General features: G+C 40.7%; 1 protein-coding gene across 1 annotated transcript in view; it reads left to right on the forward strand.

Annotated features, from left to right (window-relative positions):
- The window catches only part of OSMR (oncostatin M receptor), a 96,755-nt gene that overhangs the window by 65,570 nt on the left and 12,525 nt on the right, over positions 1-18,660 (forward strand). The window contains exons 10-12 of the mRNA XM_064271458.1: positions 4,133-4,209; positions 13,264-13,483; positions 16,493-16,672. Of these exons, the coding sequence (XP_064127528.1) occupies positions 4,133-4,209; positions 13,264-13,483; positions 16,493-16,672 (477 nt within the window). The remainder of the gene's footprint in view (positions 1-4,132; positions 4,210-13,263; positions 13,484-16,492; positions 16,673-18,660) is intronic.

Raw genomic sequence — 18,660 nt, forward strand, 5'->3', positions numbered from 1 at the left:
CTGGGAAACTCAGTATGTGTATTATAATTGTACTTCAGACCCCTGACAGCACAATGGTTAAAACACTGCTAAACAAAAAGTTGGCAATTCGAATCCAGAAACCACTTTGGAGGAGAAAAGACCTGGCAGCCTGCGTCCGTAAGGATTACAGCCTAGGAAACCCTGGGGGCAGTTGTACTCTGTCCTATAGGGTTGCTATGAGTCGGAGTCAACACAATGGAGCACAACAACAAATGATCATACTTAAGTATACTCATAGTGACCAGACATAGAGTTAAATGACACCATAGCAGAAATTTTATATGGTGTGCATTGCATTCAACTGTATGGCAGCACTCTTGTTAAAAGTAGCAATTTAAAAATCAGCTCAAGACTGCATTGAACTTGGAATTCAGTATTACCTTGAGTATCCAACAAGTGTTTGATTTTATATTGGCTTCTCCGGTGGCTTAATTGTTTATCAAATTGAAATCTGCTTCAATAGATTTAAAAATGTATATGATCACCTTTCAATTGAATGTAAAATGTTAACTAAAAGAAAAAGTGCTTACTTAAATTTTGACTATTAGAGACAGTAGGCTATATTTTTAGAAAACAGAGATAAATCTTTATTATATTCCAAAACAATTCTTCTTTCATAGGTATGTTTAGAATCAAATCATAAACCAGTTGTCCTCTCACAAAACTCAATAAACAAAGTAACGCAGAAAAATTACTTTCCAATATTTAAGCAAGGTGAAACACAGACAATAGCCTTATTAAATTTTGTTAGTTTTATGACAGAAACTGTTTAATACTTTCACACTGAGTAGCCCAAAATTGTAAACCATTTTAAGATGGAGAATTTATCCTAAAAAGCGGAATTCACATTGGAAGTGCTATAGTCTATTTTCAGATCAGGAAGCCAAGACAGAATTTCAACACATTCACAAAAGTGGGTGAGCAGAAAAATGTTTTAAGTCTGGATTTTGGGAATAAGGTACACTATTATGGCTGAGGTACAGAATGGCATCAATACCTGTGAGTCTTGTACTTGTTTGTCTACATGTTAGTGCTAAAATAGTGTCATTTATATTTTGAGCTATTATATGCTGATATTTCTAGTGGCTAAACAATGTTGTAAAATCTCTTTTGACTATTTGCCTCTTGACCTATTCATGTGAAAATTTCCTCACCATGACAGACCTCTAACAGTAGGAAGTTTGACAGAGTATTATACAAATGTTAGACAATAATTTGTAAACTAAAAAAATAGTAATTTTAATAGTACTTTCATAATATTTTAAATAAGCAATGATTAAAATATCTTTTCGAGATTTTAAAATAAATTGTATTGATTTTGTTATTTTTCCATCACTGAGACATTTTTTATGAAGATTTTGTTTAATTTGACATTAATCTACGACTTCAATTGACCGTCCCTTTTCTAGGGGTGGATAGTGTAATGGTTAAAACCCTGGCCTTTTTTGGGTTCAACTCTTGGCTTCACACTAATAGCTGCGTGATTTTGAGCAGGTAATTTAATATATCTGGACCTTGGTTTCTTCATGTGTAAAATAAGAAAAATAATTTTACCTGCCTCATAGGGTTGTTATGAGTATTAAATGAATTAATATATATAAAGCACTTAAAACTGGACTGGCACCTAGTAACCCCTCTATAAATGTTAAATATTGTTATGTATAATCCTCACAACTGGACCAATAAGCAACTTCATGATACATGGCGAAAATATTGAGGTTGTCAAGGATTTCTTGTACTTGGATCCACAATCAACGTTCACGGAAGCAGCAGTCAAGAAATCAAACAATATATTGCATTTACCAAGCATGATATCCTTCTCCAGGGACTTGTCCCCCCTGATAACATGTCCAAAGTAAGGCTGTGAGGTAAAGGAAAGTAGAAGGTCAATGAAAAAGAGGAAACCCTCAATGAAATGAATTGATACCGGGGCTGCAACAATGGGCTCAAACATAGCCAACCATTGTGAGGGTGGCACAGGACTGGGCAATGTTTCATTCTGTTATACGTAAGGTTGATATGATTTTGAACCAACTTCATGGCACCTAACAACAACAACATTGTTATGGATGAATGAGATCCAAAAACCTAGAGTTGGTTTGATTTAAAAAGATTGAGCCTTCTCTGTGGTAGGTTGATTGAGCACGCACAGACTGAGATTTTAAAAATCAGTTTGCATAGAATGCTGAGCAAGGGATGGAGACAAGGGAAGACTGGGACATTTATTCCCGCTGGTTTCTGGGTTCCCTCTTTGTTTTGTTTTTACTCAATCAAAAAGCATTTATAGAACATTTGCTAAATGCCAGCAACTCTAGTTTATTCATGAGAAAGTAAACCAACCATTCTAGAACAGTCTGGTGAGGGTGATGATAGAGGGCACCCTACAGAGGATGCCCTGAGAGTCCACAGGTAGACAGCTGGCCAGGGCTCCTGCCAAGAAACCAGGAGGAGTTCCCAGGCTATGACTCCAGTGAGAAGGCCAAACAATGTGAAATGAACACATGGTAAAGTGCAACCTCCCTCTAGATGGTGCTCCATTAGTGTTTCTACTGCAACTTTCACAAAGGGGGAAAAAAGCAATGGTCTGCTGCTCTTAGAAATTCAAAAAATGGTGGAAGTCATCCAACTAACCTCCTAGAGTTGATCTAATAGACAAATGATTCCAAAATTCTTTGGTGGCTACCAAAAGCTCTGAGGCTTGACATCATAAATGCTTTTTCAGTTTGATGTTGTATTCAGATGCAGGTGACCTGTGTGCACATAATGAGGAAAAAAATGAAGTTGTCAACTATTTCATTCTATTTAGATCAAAATGAATACCTATGGAAGCAGCAGTCAACAAATCAAAAGACATATTACACTGGGTAGATCTGCTGCAAAAGGCCTCTCTAACATTTTAGAAAGCAAAATATGTCACCTTGATAACTGTCATGGATTGCATTGTGTCCCCCCAAAATGTGTCAACTTGGCTAGGCCATGATTCCCAGTATTGTGTGATTGTCCACCATTTTGTCATCTGATGTGATTTTCTGTATGTGTTGTAAATCCTGTACTATGATGTTAATGAGGTGGAATGATTGGCAGTTAATGAGGCAGGACTCAATCTACAAGATTAGGTTGCATTTTATGCCAATGCCTTTTGAGATATAAAAGAGAGAAGCGAGCAGAGAGACATGGAGACCTCATACCACCAAGAAACAAGAGCCAGGAGAATAGTGCATCCTTTGGACCTGGGGTCCATGCGCTGAGAAGCTCCTTGACAGGGGAAGATTGATGACAAGGATCTTCCTCTGGAGCCGACAGAGAGAGAAAGCCTTCTCCTGGAGCTGGCACCCTGAATTCAGACTTCTAGCCTCCTAGACTGTGAGAGAATAAATTTCTCTTTGTCAAAGCCATCTGCTTGTGGTATTTCTGTCATAGCGGCACTGGATAGCTAAGACAATGACTAAGGTGTGCCAGTCAGAATTGATGCATTTGACTTGTGGTATTGAATAGACTATGGACTTCCAGAAGAACTAACAAATCAGTCTTAGAAGAAATACAATAAGAACGCTCCTTAGAAGTGAGGATGGTGAGACTTCCTCTGGACACATCATCAGGAAAGACCAATTGCTAAAAAAGGATATAATGTTTGGTAGAGAGTCAGAGAACATGAGGGAAACCTTCAATGAGATGCATTGACACAATAGCCACAACAATGGACTCAAATATACCAATTATGAATATGGTAGGGGGAGAGGCAGTGTTTCATTCTGTGATACATAAAGTCACTATAAGTGAGAGCTGACTCCATAGCAATTAATGAACTACTGTGTGCACTTAGAGAGGAGTGAACAGTGTCACACGGAGTGAAAAGGTGAGAAGCAAGCCTCAGGTAGGATGTTGTTAGCTGCTGTTAAGTTGACCCCCAACTCATGGTGACCCCACGCACAATGGAAGGAAACGCCTGATCCTGTTCCATCTCCATGACGGGTTGTGGATCAGACCATGTGATCCATAGGGGTTTCAGATAGGGTAGGTAGTTGACATTCCCTTGAATGAATAAGAGAAAGGCTGAACGTATTGTTTGGTACACATTATGACCCAAGAACTTACCTGTGGTTAATTTCAGCTCCCTCGGTGGCTCCTGATGTCTGGAGAAATGTGAGGTCATTGCCAGGAGGCTATGATGTGACATTATTCTGGAAGGTAAGATGCCCAGATTCGAAAAGACGGATTTGCTTGGCAATATGTCTTTCATTGTGGTACTATGGATATTGGCAAATTTTCTAACTTGGAGGAACCTAAAAGTTAATCCAGTAGAATTTCTTACCCACTGTGGGAATCTGTGCTACACATCTGTGTCCCTTATGCTTGGGCATCTGGTGAATGAATCTACCACATCCTGGACAACCCATTCCAGTGAGTCCTGATTACAGAAACTTCCTTTCTGTAACTTCTACTCAGGCCCACATGCAATTTTTCAGGGCCCAGGATGAGTATCAGTGGAGAACCACATATTTTTAAAAGTTATAAATATTTAAATGCTCATAATATTTATATTTCAAAGTTATGAATTAAGATAACAAAGTGTAAGGAGGGGCCAAGATGGCAGAAGAGACAGGCTCTTTCGGCAAGCCCTCTTACAACAAAGACCCAAAAAAAACAAGTGAAACGAATATATTTATGACAAGCTAGGAGCCCTGAACATCAAATGCAAAGTTAGAAAATGAACTGGGGGAGGGGGGGAGGAGAAAGACAGACTTCAGAAGCACAGAGGAGTTACTGGACCTGAATCGCCAGGAGCCCTCGGGCACCATTCCTGGGAGCAGCTGCAGCAGGCTGGTACTAGCATTCGGTCACAGTTTCCTCAGAGAGAAGCAGCCAGCCACACAGCCTACTCACACTTCCGGAACCAGAGAAGAACAGCATTCTCAGCAAAAGCTAAGCACTTGCTTATGTTTTACTGCAGCCCCCCTCACTCCTTGGCAACTCCCAAGCCAGCTTCAGTGGCTGATTTCCCTGGGCCTGAGATAGGCCCTGTTGAGTGCCTAGAGCCATCCTCCAGGACCTAGAGAAGGAATAAATTTGCAATTGGGGGAAAAGATAATTTGCTAGCTCCACTAACTGGGGGAGCTCAGGACAGAAGCGGCTCCTGTCCAGGCACAAATGGTTCAAGGACTTTGAGTACCTTTCCCTCTGCATGGACCTGTATGGGCCTACTTTAGGAGAATAGGCCCTTGTTGGCAGACTACAATTGTTTCAGCTGTACAGTAGAGAGGTGGATGTTTGATGTTTGACATTGCTTTGTCTATTAAACAGGGTCCTCACCTACCCACATCAGGGGCCTAAGGACTGGTGGCTCCACTCAGGTCACGCAGCCACCCGTGACAGTGGTCCAAGGATGACTGGTACCTACCAGTCCTTACAACCAAAAAATTTGGGTGCCCATGGTCTGTCTGCAGAACCCACCCACCTGTATGCTCTAGGGAACAGGGACATGCTTTCCTCAGAGACACTTGGGGGATGCTTCTCAGGCTCCTACCTTGTTCAGAGCATGACACCCTGCTGCAACCAGATACTTCTATCTATACCAGTCAGCCCTGCCCCTTTAAGACTGTAGGACAGAGCCTGTACCACACAAATGATGATCAGCTACCTGAACATCCAAGCTGAATTCATACAAGAAAAGCGAATGGACTCCTAGACTCATATACCTGATAACAGCTCTAGCCATCTGGGGACAGGACGTCAGAGCTCCAAAGGCAAAAATAATCAACCCAGCTCACAAAAGCAACCCATTTGGGCATATCAAAACAAAACAAAGCCAGAAGCTACAACACAGTAAGCAAACATAAACTACTACAATAACTTATAGATGGCTCAGAGACAACAGTCAATATCAAGTCACATAAAGAAGCAGACCATGATTGCCTCAACAAGCTCTCAAAACAAAGAATCAGGGGATCTTCTGATGAAAGTGCCTTCCTGGAATTACCAGAGGCAGAATACAAAAGATTAATGTACAGAACCCTTCAAGACATCAGGAAGGAAATGAGGCAATATGCAGAACAAGCCAAGGAACACAGATAAAGCAGTTGAGGAAATGAAAAAGGTTATTCAGGAACATAATGAAAAATTTAATAAGCTGGAAAAACCCATAGACAGACAGGAATCAGAAATTCAGAAGATTAACAATAAAATTACAGAAGTAGACAACTCAACAGAAAGTCAGAGGAACAGAATTGAGCAAGTGGAAGGAAGAATTTCTGAACTTGAAGTTAAAGCACTCGGCACTAATATATTTGAAGAAAAATCAGATAAAAGAATTAAAAAAAAATGAAGAAACCTTAACAATCATGTGGGACTCTATCAAGAAAAATAACCTACGAGTGATTGGAGTACCAGAACAGGGAGGGCTAACAGAAAATACAGAGAGAATTGTTGAAGATTTGTTGGCAGAAAATGATGCCATGAAAGATGAGAAGATATCTATCCAAGATGCTTATCAAACTCCACGTAAGGTAGATTTTTAAAAGAAAGTCACCAAGACGTATTATAATCAAACTTGCCAAAACCAAAGCTGAAGAGAGAATTTTAAGAGCAGCTAGGGATAAAACAAAACCTCAACTACAAAGGAGAGTCAATAAGAATAAGCTCGGACTACTCGGCAGAAACCATGTAGGCAAGAAGGCAATGGGGTGACTTATATAAAAAATTGAAGGAAAAAAATCCCCAGCCAAGAATCATATCCCGCAAAACTGTCTCTCAAATATGAAGGTGAAATTAGGACATTTCTAGATAAACAGAAGTTTAGGGAATTTGTGAAAACCAAACCAAAACTACAAGAAATACTAAAGGGAGTTCTTTGGGTAGAAAATCAGTAATATCAGGTATCAACCCAAGGCTAGAACACTGGGTAGAGCAATAAGAAGTCGACCCAGACAGGGAAATCACAAAAATAAATCAATATTAAAAAAACAGGGAAACATTTCTTTATGTAAAAGAAGACAACATTAAAACAATAACAAGGGACTAAGAGAAGTAATCATAGATTTTCCATATGGAGAGGAAGACAAGGTGATACAAAGAAATAAAAGTTAGGTTTAAATTTAGAAAAATAGGGGTAAATAATAAGATAACCACAAAGAAGACAAACTATCCTACTCATCAAAATAAAAGACAAGAAAAAAATAGTGACTCAGCAGAAACAAAATCAACAACAACAAATGTGAGGAAAGGACAATATATAAAGATAATCTACTCAGCACATAAAATTAAGTGGGAAAAAGACACTGTCAACAACACAAAAAAGACATCAAAATGATAGTACTATCTGTAATTACGCTGAATGTAAATGGACTAAATGCACCAGTGAAGAGACAGAGTGGCAGAATGGATTAAAAAACACCATTTGTCTATATGCTGCCTACAAGAGACACACCTTAGACTTAGAGACACAAACAAACTAAAACTAAAAGGATGGAAAAAAATATATCAAGCAAACAACAATCAAAAAAGAGCAGGAGTGAAAATACTAATCTCTGACAAAATAGACTTGAAAGTTGAATCCATCATAGATGATAAGGAAGAACACTATATAATGCTTAAAGGGACAATATACCAAGAAGATATAACCATACTAAATATTTATGCACCCAATGACAGAGCTGCAAGATACGTAAAACAAACTTTATCAGCACTGAAAAGTGAGATAGACAGCTCCACAATAATAGTAGGAGACTTCAACACACCACTTTTGGTGAAGGACAGGACATCCAGAAAGAAGCTCCATAAAGACACGGAAGATCTAAATGCCACAATTAACCAACTTAAGCTCACAGATACATACAGAACACTCCACCCAACAGCAGCCAGGTATACTTTCTTTTCTAGTGCACATGGAACATTCTCTAGAATAGACCACATATTAGGTCATAAAGCAAGACTTAGCAGAATCCAAAACATTGAAATATTACAAAGCATCTTCTCTGACCATAAGGCCATAAAAGTAGAAATCAATAACAGAAAAAGCAGGGAAAAGAAATCAAACACTTGGAAACTGAACAGTAAGACTGGATTATAGAAAACATTAACAATGGAATAAAGAAATTCATCGAATCCAATGAGAATGAAAACACTTCCTATCAGAACCTTTGGGACACAGCACAAGCAGTGCTCTGAGGTCAATTTATATCAATTAGTGCACACATGCAAAAAGAAGGGCCAAAATCAAAGAATTATCCCTGCAACTTGAACAAATAGAAGGAGAGCAACAAAAGAAACCCTCGGGCACCAGAAGAAAAGAAATAATAAAAATTAGAGCAGAACTAAATGAAATAGAAAACAGAAAAACAATTGAAAGAATTAACAAGACCAAAAGCTAGTTCTTTGGAAAAAATCAACAAAATTGATAAACCATTGGCCAAACTGACAAAAGAAAAACGGGAGAGGAAGCAAATAACCCGAATAAGAAAAGAGATGAGCGATATTACAACAGACCCACGTGAAATTAAACGAATCATATCAGATTACTATGAAAAATTGTATTCTAACAAATTTGAAAACCTAGAAGAAATGGATGAATTCCTAGAAACACACTACCTACCTAAACTAACACAAACAGAGGTAGAACAACTAAATAGACCCATAATAAAAGAAGAGATTGAAAAGGTAATCAAAAAACTCCCAACAAAAATAAGCCCTGGCCTGGAAGGCTTCACTGCAGAGTTCTACCAAACTTTCAGAGAAGAGTTAACACCACTACTGCTAAAGGTATTTCAGAGTATAGAAAAGGACAGAATACTCCCAAACTCATTCTGCGAAGTCAGCGTATCCCTGATACTAAAACCAGGTAAAGACACCACAAAAAAAGAAAATTACAGACCTATATCCCACACTGGTGGTGTAGTGGTTAAGTGCTACGGCTGCTAACCAAAGGGTCGGCAGTTGGAATCCACCAGGCACTCCTTGGAAACTATGGGGCAGTTCTGCTCTGTCCTACAGGGTTGCTACAAGTCGAAATCAACTCGACAGCACTGGGTTTTCTGGGTTTATCTCTCATGAACTTAGATGCAAACATCACCAACAAAATCCTAGCCAATAGAATTCAACAACATATCAAAAAAATAATTCACCATGACCAAGTGGGATTCATATCAGGTTTACAGGGATGGTTCAACATTAGAAAAACTATTAATGTAATCCATCACGTAAATAAAACAAAAGACAAGAATCACATGATTGTATCAATTGATGCAGAAAAGGCATTTGAAAAAGTTCAACACTCATTCATGATAAAAATTCTCAGGAAAATAGGAATAGGAGGAAAATTCCTCGACATAATAAAGGGCGTTTATACAAAGCCAGTAGCCAACATCATCCTAAATGGAGACAGCCTGAAGGCATTCCCCTTGAGATGGGGAATCAGACAAGGATGCCCTTTATAACCACTCTTATTCAACATTGTGCTGGAGGTCCTAACCAGAGCAGTTAGGCTAGATAAAGAAATAAAGGGCATCCAGACTGGCAAGGAAGAAGTAAAGTATCTCTGTTTGCAGATGACAAGATCTTATACACAGAAAACCCTAAGAAATCCTAAGAAAACTACTGAAAGTAACAGAAGAGTTCAGCAGAGTATCAGGATACAAGATAAACATTCAAAAACCAGTTGAATTCCTCTACGCCAACAAAAAGAACATCAAGGAGGAAATCACCAAATCAATACCATTTACAGTAGTCCACTAGAAGATAAAATACTTAGGAATAAACCTTAGCAGATATGTAAAAGACTTTTACAAAGAAAACTACAAAACACTTCTGCAAGAAACCAAGAGAGACCTACATAAGTGGAAAAACATACCTTGTTCATGGATGGGAAGACTTAACATTATAAAAATGTCTATTCTACCAAAATCAATCTATAGATTTAATGCAACTCCGATCCAAATTCCAATGACATTTTTTAATGAGATGGAGAAACAAATCACTAACTTCAAATGGAAGGGAAAGAGGCCCCAGATAAGTAAAGGATTACTGAAAAGGAAGAGCAAAGTGGAGGCCTTACTCTACCTGATTTTAGAACCTATTATACCACCACAGTAGCCAGAACAGCCTGGTACTGGTACAACAACAGATACATAGACCAATGGAACAGAATTGGGAATCCAGACATAAATCCATCCACATATGAGCAGTTAATATTTGACAAAGGCCCCAAAACAGTTAAATGGGGGAAAAGACAGTCTTTTTAACAAATGGTGCTGGCATAACTGGATAACCATCTGCAAAAAAATGAAACAAGACCCATACCTCACACCATGCATGAAAACGGACTCAAAATGGATCAAAGACCTAAATATAAAATCTAAAACGATAAAGATCATGGAAGAAAAAAACAGCGACAACGATTGAAGCCCTAATACGTGGCATAAACGGTATGCAAAACATTACTAACAATGCAGAAGAAAAACTAGATAACTGGGGGCTCCTAAAAATCAAACACTTATGCTCATCCAAAGACTTCACCAAAAGAGTAAAAAGATCACCTACAGACTGGGAAAAATTTTTAGCTATGACATTTCCAATCAGTGCCGGATCTCTAAAATCTGTATGATACTGCAAAGGCTCAACTACAAAAAACCCAATTAAAAAATGGACAGAATATAGGAACAGACACTTCACTAAAGAAGACATTCAGGTAGCTAACAGATACATGAAGAAATGCTCACGATCATTAGCCATGAGAGAAATGCAAGTCAAAACTACAATGAGATTCCATCTCACTCCAACAAGGCTGCCATTAATCCAGAAAACACAAAATAATAAATGTTGGAAAGGTTGTGGAGAGACTAGAACGCTTATACACTGCTGGTGGGAATGTAAAATGGTACAACCCCTTTGGAAATCTACTTGGTGCTTTCTTAAAAAGCTAGAAATAGAACTACCATAAGATCCAGCAATCCCACTCCTTGGAATGTAGCCTACAGAAGTAAGAGCCTTTACACAAAAAGATTTTACACAACGATTGTAAGGATGGCTCAGGACTGGGCAGTGTTTCATTCTGTTGTGCATAGGGTTGCTATGAGTTGGAACCGACTCAACGGCACCTAACAACAACAACAACAGCACAAAAAGATACGTGCACACCCATGTTCATTGCAGCAGTGATTACAATAGCAAAAAGATGGAAGCAGCCAAGGTGCTTATCCATACAATGGAATACTACGCATCGATAAAGAACAGTGCTGAATTTGTGAAACATTTCATAACATGGAGGAATCTGGAAGGCATTATGCTGAGTGAAATTAGTCAGTTGCAAGAGGACAAATATTGTGTAAGTCCAGTATTACGAGAATTCGGGAAGTAGTTTAAACAGAGAAGAAAATATTCTTTAATGGTTATGAGGGGTGGGGTGAGGGAGAGTGGGAGAGGGGTATTCACTAATTAGATAGTAGATAAGAACTACCTTAGGTGACGGGAAAGACAACACACAATACAGCCGAGGTCAGCACAACTGGACTAAACCAAAAGCAGTTTCCTGAATAAACTGAATTCTTCAAAGGCCAGCATAGCAGGGGCAGGGGTTTGGGGACCATGGTTTCAGGGGACATCTAAGTCAATTGGCATAATAAAATCTATTACAAAAACATTCTGCATCCCACTTTGGAGAGTGTCGTCAGGGGTCTTAAATGCTAGCAAGCAGCCATCTAAGATGCATCAACTGGTCACATCCCACCTGGACCAAAGGAGAATGAAGAACACTAAAAACACAAGGTAATTATGAGCCCAAGAGATAGAAAGGTCCACGTAAACCAGAGACTACATCAGCCTGAGACCAGAAGAACTAGATGGTTCCCAGCTACAACGGATGACTGCCCTGATGGGGAACACAACAGAGAACCCCTGAGGGAGCAGGAGAGCAGTGCGATGCCGACCCCAAACTCTCATAAAAAGACCAGACTTAATGGTCTGACTGAGACTGGAAGGACCCTGGTGGTCATGGTCCCCAGGCCTTCTGTTGGCTCAGGACAGGAACCATTCCCAAAGTCAACTCTTCAGACAGGGATTGGACTGGACAATGGGTTGGAGAGCAATGCTGGTGAGGAGTGAGCTTCTTGGATCAGGTGGACCCTTGAGACTATGTTGGCATCTCCTGCCTGGAGGGGAGATGAGAGGGTAGAGGGGGTTAGAAGCTGATGGAATGGACACAATAAGAGAGAGAGGAGGGAGGGAGCAGCCTGTCTCATTAGGGGTGAGCAATTGAGAGTATGTAGCAAGGTGGAAATAAGTTTTTGTGTGAGAGACTGACTTGATTTGTAAACTTTCACTTAAAGCACAACAAAAATTAAAAAAAAAAAGATAACAAAGTGTAATATAAATATTTTTTACCTTTTTACCTTGACTAAATGGGTTTTTCTGGGTTACCTTGACTAATATACCTGTGTAACAACCAGAAGGCCGGGTTTGTATTTAGAATTCTTGGATTCCTGAGTTGTACACCAAAACATGGCAATACTGGGAGTTGGCCCTTGTTCACAGCCCACCCCATATGTCTTCCCACTTCCAGCTTTGGCCCACTCAGCAAGGGCCCCGTCACACACACAGGTGGACACACTCGTCTGTGTGTTCAAGCTCTGTCTAAACTCCAAGCCCCAAGCAGACAGGCATTCACATCCAGTTTTCCAGTCCAGGGGTGCACACCCCAGTGACACCGTGTCCGCTTGGGAAGATGGACCAGAGAAATGGACCCTGGAAGTGGACTTGGGGCTGTTTGAGCAGGGAATTCTCTGGGGTCTGGAACATCGTGTAGAATAGGAAATTGGGGCTCTAGTCTTGGGGAGAGGTGCAGCTAGAGGAGGGGTGAAGCCAAGACGAGCTTCTCCTGCCAGGGGCTGAGAGTGGTGCTATTTCTCCTCAGCTACCCCTTGCAACCACCCCGAATCCTTTTTTCTTTAGGCTAAAGAGTCTTCCTTCCTCTTGGTTCCTGACTTCGTCACCCTTCTCCAGACACATTGTGCTCTCGAGGGTCTCATCCCCGTAATCAACTGTATAGTCTTAGATTAGAACGCCTGACTTCAAGCTTGGTTCCACGGTTATTTTCTTTATTAAATCATTTGAATTTACTGACATGTATGTGTGTGGGTCTGTCTGTCTGAGGAAGGCAGTTGTGGAACAGAAAAGATGGAAAAGCAAATATGCAAACTGCTTTACAGTAAAGTCTGTTTTGAAATGATCATCGGTATTTTTGATATTTTTTTTCAGCCATTATCAAAATCTCATGCAAATGGAGAGATTCTCTTCTATAATATAGCTGTGGAAAGTCTAGACAAATCATCCAAATTCAATCTCTCCATTCCTGCACCGCACAATGACACAAAACTAACCCTCAATAAGTATTCTTACCAAATCCACGTCACAGCCAACAACAGTATGGGTACTTCTCCTGCCTCAGTAATTGTCATCCCTGGAGAGCCGGGACACAGTGAGTTTTGTTTCGTTTTCATTCTCTAAAAAATCTTGATGATGTTATTAGGTAGATACGGATAAATTGGGAAGACAATAGCTTGGGATGATAAATGTCTAGCCACCAAAAAACTATTAGTGGTTTGCTTTTGGGCCAGGCGTGTCAACAGGTTTCAGCAGGAAAGCTCCTCCCCAGTGTTGGAAAAATGAGATTTCAGCCGTAGCTCAGGAGATTCCTGCCCTGGGGCTTCTTTGGCATACTTGGGAAATTAACCCACATTTATTCAAGTAAATGCAACACCAACAAAGATCCTCACTGAGAACTGGGCTGAAGTGCTTTTTGGCTTGTGAATTATGAGTTGCACTTATTGTGTTGAAACAATTTTTTTGGAGTCCCTGGGTGGCCCAAAAGGTAATGTGCTCAGCTGATAAGCAGAGTCCCCCCGGTGGTGCCTCAGAAGAAAGGTCTGGCAATCTACTTCTGAAAGATCCACCATTGGACACTCTGTGGAGCCCAGTTCCACTCTGACACATGTGGTGTTGCCATGAGTCAAAGTCGGCTCTATGGCCACCTTTTTTTTTTTTTTTTTAATATTTTTTTTATTTTGTCAGTCTTCCTCATATATAAAGAGCCCATTGTCTCCCATGATGGTAAGAACTGGCATCCGCTTCTGAGAGGGGCCTTGCCAAAATTATGGGAAACCCTGGTGGTGCAGTGGTTAAGTGCTACAGCTGCTAACCAAGAGGTCGGCAGTGGAAATCCGCCAGGCGCTCCCTGGAAACTCTATGGGGCAGTCCTACTCTGTCCTGTAGGGTCAGTATGAGTCGGAATCGACTGGATGGCAGTGGGTTTGTTTTTATTTTTTTGCCAAAATTACAGGAAAAAAAAAAAAAAAGATGATAAGTGGATAATCTCTTGGCCTGCGAATGACCAAATGAGGTGGAAATGACCTTACGCTTAAAATCAGTACTGATATTAATTTCCCTCTTGGGAGAGCTGTAAAAAAGAGGTTGGTGCTTTAACACACTGTGAGACAATAAACACTTGGGCATAATGCAGTTGGCAGTTGGCATCTCAAGGCCACTTCATGAACCTCACAATAATGCTGGCTTCGTTTACTGCTACTGAATTTCTCAGACTTGGTTACGGCAGGTTGTATTGTACCTATCGTCCAAATTAGGCTTCAATTTGGGCTAAGTGGCCTGCCACAACTTTCTACTGTGGGGTGGCTGGTGGTTTCAAACCACTGACATTTCAGTTAGCAGCTGAGAGCTTAACCATTGCATCTCCAGAGGTCCTCTCTCCGTCCCCAGCCCTTAGAATCCTAGACCTTTCCTTGTGAGTCCCTGTCTAGCCTTCCTTAAATGGTTCACATTTGTGTATCCCTAGTGAGGATAAAGTCACTGATGTGCTATGAAAAAAAGAAAAAAAAAGGCAAAGCTAATTCATACTAGGATGTTAATGACTGGAAAAAAAAAATTCCCTGACTCCTGCCCTCTGCCTCTAGCACTCAAAACATATTTGCAACTGGAAAGAAACAGCTTGATAACAGATAAGACTCTAAGTTTGGGGTGCAATTTTGTCAGTATGAATGAGCTAAGTGAAAAATTCCATCCTTAATATGAAGGAGATTTTTTTCTTTTATGGGAGAGGGCAAGTAGGATATACAAAGGCCTTCCTGGAGCCCTTTACTGTTTAGCATGGGCTACATATTCTTTTCTGTGCTCTCAACTAGATAATAAATTGCTGCCCTAGAAAAGTTAATAGCATGGTGCTTTCACACTGCCTTTCTTTGGATATTTGCTCAGCCGTAATTAGGATTGCCAGATGAATTTGAATTTCAGAGAAATAATGAATACACTTTTAGTGTAAGTATATCCCATGCAGTATTTGTTCCTCATTGATCAGTGCTCTGAGTGGCTGCTTGATTAAGGTCTGCTTACAATCAGTGACCAGCTTGGACCACTGCCCTGATACCCGTGGGAGGCTGCGAAGTCAGCAGCAGGAAATGAGAAATCCTCATCCCTCGAGGCCTAGGTGTGATCCTGCTTACTATCAGTGAACTGGTAGGCCACTGACACCGTATCATCTTTTTCCAGTGATCAGGCCTTAGGACAACGCTGTTGGATATAAAATATGATGAGATGGCAGCCTTTGTCTTAAAAAAAAAGTGTGTATATCCTTGCGTAGTCAGACTTAGGATATATCTGAATTTTCTTTTCTTTTTTTGTCCTCACCTCAATTCCTACACCTAACATCTCAGGAGCAGTAGTTAGTTCAAGGGCAGCCAGCATTGTTGTGGGGGAATTAAGGTGCGTTATTCATTCATTCAACAAGAAACAGGTATTTTTTAAAACAGACTGAGAACCCGATACTGTTCTAGGTCAAAGGTCAGCAAAGGGCAGATAGTAAATATTTTAGGTTTTGTGGGTCCTCTGATCTCTTTAATATATCCTATATTCTTTCTTGCCTTTTTTTTTTTTACAGCCTTTTAAAAATGTAGAAACTATTCTTAGCTTAATTAAACCAGCAAACCGGTTGCCACCAAGTTAATTCTGACTCATGGTGACCCCATGTTTCAGAGTACAGCTAAGTGCCGTAGAGTTTTCAAGGCTGTGATCTTTCAGAAGCTGATTGCCAGGCCTTTCCACTGAGACTCCACCGGGTGGGTTCCAACCACTAATCTTTCAGTTAGTGGCTAAGCACTTAAGAGTTTGCACCACCCAGTGACTTCTTTTATAAAAATAATCCCTGGATTTGTCTCACAGACTGTAGCTTGCTGGCTCATTTTAGGTGTTGATACCAGATTGGGTCTCAGAAAGTCAGGATAAGGGACATCCAAAGGTCAGCTGTGGATATATGCCTGGAAGTGAGAGGAGTGGAAATACCCAGGAAAACACCTCCCATCCGAGAATCCCCTGTGGCCAGTTAAACACACTGCACTTTCATGTTAGTTTTCTTCTGTAGGCACTTTTGAAATTTTACAGTTAATTACATCTGAAGCTTTGCTCTATTTGTTTTGTACAGAAGAGATTGAAGAAGAAAGGGTTAAAGGCACAGAGAATAGATTCTCTCTGTCTTGGGAGCCTCAATCCAGAGATGCCATAGGCTATGTTGTGGAGTGGTGTGACCATCCCCAGGATCCGCTTTGTGGTCTCCAGTGGCAAAAACTAGGCCCCAATACCACAAGTACAGTCATCAGCTCAGGTAAGAAAAACTTTCCCGTCTTGCTTCATCCTATTTTGCAATAAGTTCAGCTAGGATTTCTGAACCGCCTCACAGATGCTTTGACTTAGCTAATAATTTTGAAATTACAAATCCAGCATGGGTGGTAGGAGTTGAAATTTAATAATGTTGTATTCTAAGATTCATCATTTAGATGTACTTTTATAGAGAACATCTGGACCTAAGATTGGGATTAGTTCTCCGTGCCTTTGTTAGTGTATTTTTTTTTCCTCTAAATCAGTGGCCTCAAATGAACTACAGAGGGACAACATGTTAACAGTTGTCTACTGAACCTTTACAAAAGCAGAGAAGTGGATAGACTTAGTAGATGTTTGTCTTAGTCACCTAGTGCTGCTATAACAGAAATACTGCAAGTGGATGGCTTTAACAAACAAAAGTTTATTCTCTTACAGTCTAGTAGGCTAGAAGTCCAAATTCAGGGCATGAGCTCCAGGAGAAGACTTTCTGTCAGCTCTGGAGGAAGGTCCTTGTCAACAGTCTTTCCCTGGACTAGGAGCTTCTCTGCACAGGAACCCCATGTCCAAAGGATACACTCTGCTCCCAGTGCTGCTTTCTTGGTGATATGAGGTCCCCCACTCGCTGCTTGCTTCCCTTTCCTCTTATCTCTTAGAAGATAAAAGGCAAGGCGGTGCAGAAAAACTCCCTTTACATTGGATCAGGAATGTGACCTTCGTAAGGGTGTTATAATCCCACCCTAATCGTCTTTAACATAAAATTACAATCACAAAATGGAGAACAACCACACAATACTCAGAATCATGGCCTAATCAAGTTGACACATATTTTGGGGGGACACACACAAAATGGAGGACAACCACACAATACTCAGAATCATGGCCTAATCAAGTTGACACATATTTTGGGGGGACACACACAAAATGGAGGACAACCACACAATACTCAGAATCATGCCTAATCAAGTTGACACATATTTTGGGGGGACACAATTCAATCCATGACAATGTTTAAGACATAGAATTGATGACAGCTGATCATCAACTCCTTCAATTTCAGTAAAACATGTAGGACTTGAACTCTTACCTCCCACACTGGATTTGTAGTTTAAAGATTGCTAGTTTAGCAAAGGAGTCAGTCCCTATGTAGTGCAAATGGTTAACATGCTTGGCTGCTAACAGAAAGGCTGGAGGTTTGAGCCTACCCAGAAACTCCTTGGAAGAAAGGACTGATGATCTCCTTCTGAAAAATCAGCCTAAAAACCCTATAGAGCACAGTTCTACTTTGAGACACGTGGGGTCGCCATGAGTTGGAATCCACTCACCGGCAACTGGACTTTAGCAAAGTCAAAGGAGTCCAGGTGTGTGGTTTGAGCAGGGGGGTTGGTGGCATCTATTACTGGACCAAAATAAAGGTGTGGGAATTGTCTGCACCTAGAGGGTAATAGAGAGCCCTGTAGGGCACCACCCTTGGGGAATAAAAAGGCGAGAGCTTGGCGGGGCCCTTGGCAAGGGCAGTTCCAGTGTAATGGTGGTGCTGGAGGCAGATTGCATAGGCAGAGGCATAGGGGGAAAGCTGTTGTTCAAGAGGAGGTGTGGAGGACAGTCCCTGCAGGCTTAGGTGGAGACGGTGGTGTAAGGTATTGGCAACATGAAGGACTCTGTCTTAGTCATCTAGTGCTGCCACAGCAGAAATACCACAAATGGATGGCTTTAACAAAGAGAAATTTATTTCCTCACAGTAAAGCAGGCTAAAAGTCCAGATCAGGGCGTCGCCTCCAGGGGAAAGGCATTCTCTCTCTGTTGGACTTCTCATCACTGTTTCCCTGGACTAGGAGATTCGCTGTGCAGGGACCCTGGGTCCAAAGGATGCGCTCTGCTCCAGGTGCTCCTTTCTTGGTGGCATGAGGTCCTCACTTTCTGCTAGCTTCCCTTTCCTTTTATCCCTTGAGAGATAAAAGGTGGTGCAGGCCACACCCCAGGGAAACTCCCTTT

The sequence above is a fragment of the Loxodonta africana genome, chromosome 2, assembly GCF_030014295.1.
Source record: "Loxodonta africana isolate mLoxAfr1 chromosome 2, mLoxAfr1.hap2, whole genome shotgun sequence".
In the NCBI taxonomy this organism is placed as follows: domain Eukaryota; kingdom Metazoa; phylum Chordata; class Mammalia; order Proboscidea; family Elephantidae; genus Loxodonta; species Loxodonta africana.